This window comes from Monomorium pharaonis, chromosome 10 (genome assembly GCF_013373865.1).
Source record: "Monomorium pharaonis isolate MP-MQ-018 chromosome 10, ASM1337386v2, whole genome shotgun sequence".
Lineage (NCBI taxonomy): Eukaryota > Metazoa > Arthropoda > Insecta > Hymenoptera > Formicidae > Monomorium > Monomorium pharaonis.
In genome coordinates, this window is record NC_050476.1 from 12,222,777 (window position 1) to 12,225,543 (window position 2,767).

The following is a 2,767-nucleotide window of genomic DNA, read 5'->3' on the forward strand; positions in this document are numbered from 1 at the left end:
ACTCATCGGTGGACGGACTTTCTCGTAACACTCGTGGATCAAATCACACGCATCACGCTGGAAGGACTTCGTCAGAAACAGGGTGGCGCAAATACAGGAATTTACTCCAGATGCTCATTGGAGACACATCCCTCACAACTGCTCAACTTCAAAGCCACTCATTATGGTGGACGGGATCACCTTGGATACTCAATTCAGATTCTTGGCCGTCACAACCTGCACTCGATGACGAGTTGAGTGCAACTAAAGCGCGTCCAGATGTCTCACTAATTGCAGCTGCACTGAAACCTGATTATCATTGGGACGTCATCTACAGGTATTCAACTCTCAGTAAATTATTGAGAATAACAGCTCTCTGTTTCAGATTTGTCTCACGGTTGAAGAAGACCCACGACTCAACGCCAATTATACAAATATCAACCGTGGCTTTGGAGAAAGCGAAACTCTTGTGGATCAAAGCAACTCAAGCGGCATACTTCTCGTACGAACTCAAGGCTCTACAGTTGAATTCACCGTTACCGAAGACACATGCATTCAGCCGATTGACTGCATATATCGACGCTCAACAAATCATCTGAGTCGATGGACGACTCGCTCACTTATCTCTCTCACCTAATGGCAAACATTCTGCGACTTTGCCTCGCTACTCACATTTAACGTCTCTGGTCATCGCTCACTCTTATCAAGGAACTCTACATGGAGGTACTCAACTTACGCTCGCACATATCCGACAGAACTTTTGGATCCTCGGCGGGAGAGCTCCTGTAAAATCATACATCTTGCGGTGTGTCGCATGTGCTCGACAAAGGGGGATCCGTGCTCATCAATTGATGGGTCAACTACCTCTCTCAAGGATCACGCCGTCGCACCCATTTACTCACACAGGGGTGAATTACGCCGGGCCACTTATCATTAAAATCTGGAAAGGTAGAAGCGCAAAAAGCCATAAGAGCTGGATTTGCGTGTTTGTGTGCTTCTCAACATCTGCAGTACATCTAGAGGCAGTCAGTGACTATTCGTCTGACGCATTCATTACTGCCTACCAACGTTTTTCATCCAGACGTGACATTGCTCACGTTCTCTATTCGGATTGCGGAATTACCTTCATCGGAGCAGATGCATCGCTTAAGCGACTGTTTGTTCAGAGCTCTCAAGAACGGGTCAGCAAGATGCTCAAGATAGCACTCGATGGGAATTCAACTCACCAACAACCCCCATAGAGGGAAGGTGGGAAGCTGTGGTAAAATCAATTAAATATCACTTGCGACGTACCATCGGCGAGACTCTGCCCACCTTTGAAGAGCTCACCACGTTGCTCACTCAAATAGAGGCCATTCTCAACTCACGGTCCCTTGAGCCTTTGAGTGATGATTCAGACGACGTCTCAGCTTTCACCCCAGGTCATTTTCTCATCGGAGATCCACTCACAACGACACCAGTATCACCAGCAGAATAAGGATCATCAACAAGCTGATGGTGGAATGTTCGGGTTTCAGTGTGTATTGAGCTTGCGTTGTCACGTCAGATGGCAGCAGTTATCGATCAATGTCCGGGTAGATCACGGAGCGCCGCGATATGCGCGTTAGCGCGTGCGTAGCGTCAAAAATCACTTCGGCACTTGTGCTCTATGGCGGCGGTTCACGTTGTATTTCGTGCGATCGTTTTAACGTAGTTTTGTGCTCAAGTTATTTGTGGGATCTTCAAATACCTGCTCAGAGAGTGCTCAACGGAAGGACTCATACAGTAATTAAGTGAGACTCATAATTATCGCTCAGGTACATCACCATTGAAAGACTCACGCTCACCACGCTATGCGCACGCCGGCGCGGCGTGATACCGGCTCACGGGCATCATCATCACGACCGGTAACAGATTAATATAATCTCTCCCGTGTAAGTGATCAAGACATTATTCTCATCCAGACATCATTCTTGCGCTCATTAAACAGTAACCGCGTGTAATGTGTATCAATTAAGATCTGTGATAAATATACGGTACGACTCGGACATCACGATGAGTCCACGTGACATGTAATCGCAGTGCATTTTATTTAACACCTGTTCCACGAATGTCCTCTCACCCTGCTTAACATTCTCAAGGGTTAACCAGCGAACTCCTCGCCGAGTCGCGAACATGATCACGTGGTTTTATTCCCATCTCACGGGCCGTTCCTAAGCGGTAATTGATGAAGTTGGAAATTGCTCAGAATGGCTCCCTATTTCTCTTGGAGTTCCTCAGGGTTTCGTGCTTGGTCTCTTATTATTCTCCCTTTTTATTAATAACATTAACAATGCCTTGTCCTTCTCATATGCTCTTTGCTGATGACTTGCAAATTTATCTTTCTTGCTTTCCCAAGGATATTTTGCGTGGCCTTGAATTGATCTCAAGGGATGCTGAAGCTATATTTAAATATGCTGTGGAAAATGTTCTCAAATTAAATTTCACCAAGTCCAAGTCTATTATCTTTGCCAGCCAGGCTTACTCTAATTATATTGACACTTCTCTTCTTCCTCCAATTACTATTGACTGTACATCTTTGAGTTTTGTGAGTGAAGTGAAGAATCTGGGTGTTATTTTTTCCTATGATATGTCATGGAGTAGGCATGTCCAACAAGTCTCCAGAAATGTTCATTATGCCTTGAATAGGTTAAAGTTCAACAGGAACTCTCTTTCTACTGAGCTTCAAGTTAAACTCGTAAACATCTTGATACTGCTTCATATCGACTAATGCTGCCTGGTCTATTATGGATTGAGCAATGATTTGAAT

The 2,767-nt window shown here is 45.1% G+C and overlaps 1 protein-coding gene across 1 annotated transcript; it reads left to right on the plus strand.

The window, feature by feature from the left end:
- The first annotated feature begins 830 nt into the window (after window positions 1-830).
- On the plus strand, window positions 831-1,456 carry LOC118647494. Its single transcript, XM_036292535.1, has 2 exons — window positions 831-927; window positions 1,146-1,456. Exons 1-2 carry the CDS (start codon window positions 831-833, stop codon window positions 1,454-1,456), a joined length of 408 nt encoding a protein of 135 aa, XP_036148428.1.
- The last annotated feature ends 1,311 nt before the right edge of the window (window positions 1,457-2,767 follow it).

Bases quoted from the DNA above. Each gene is read 5' to 3' on its own strand.
- LOC118647494 (XM_036292535.1), top strand. From the start codon at position 831: ATGGGTCAACTACCTCTCTCAAGGATCACGCCGTCGCACCCATTTACT. The intron at 928-1,145 runs GTAGAAGCGCAA...CTGTTTGTTCAG, and splicing joins TATCATTAAAATCTGGAAAG to AGCTCTCAAGAACGGGTCAG.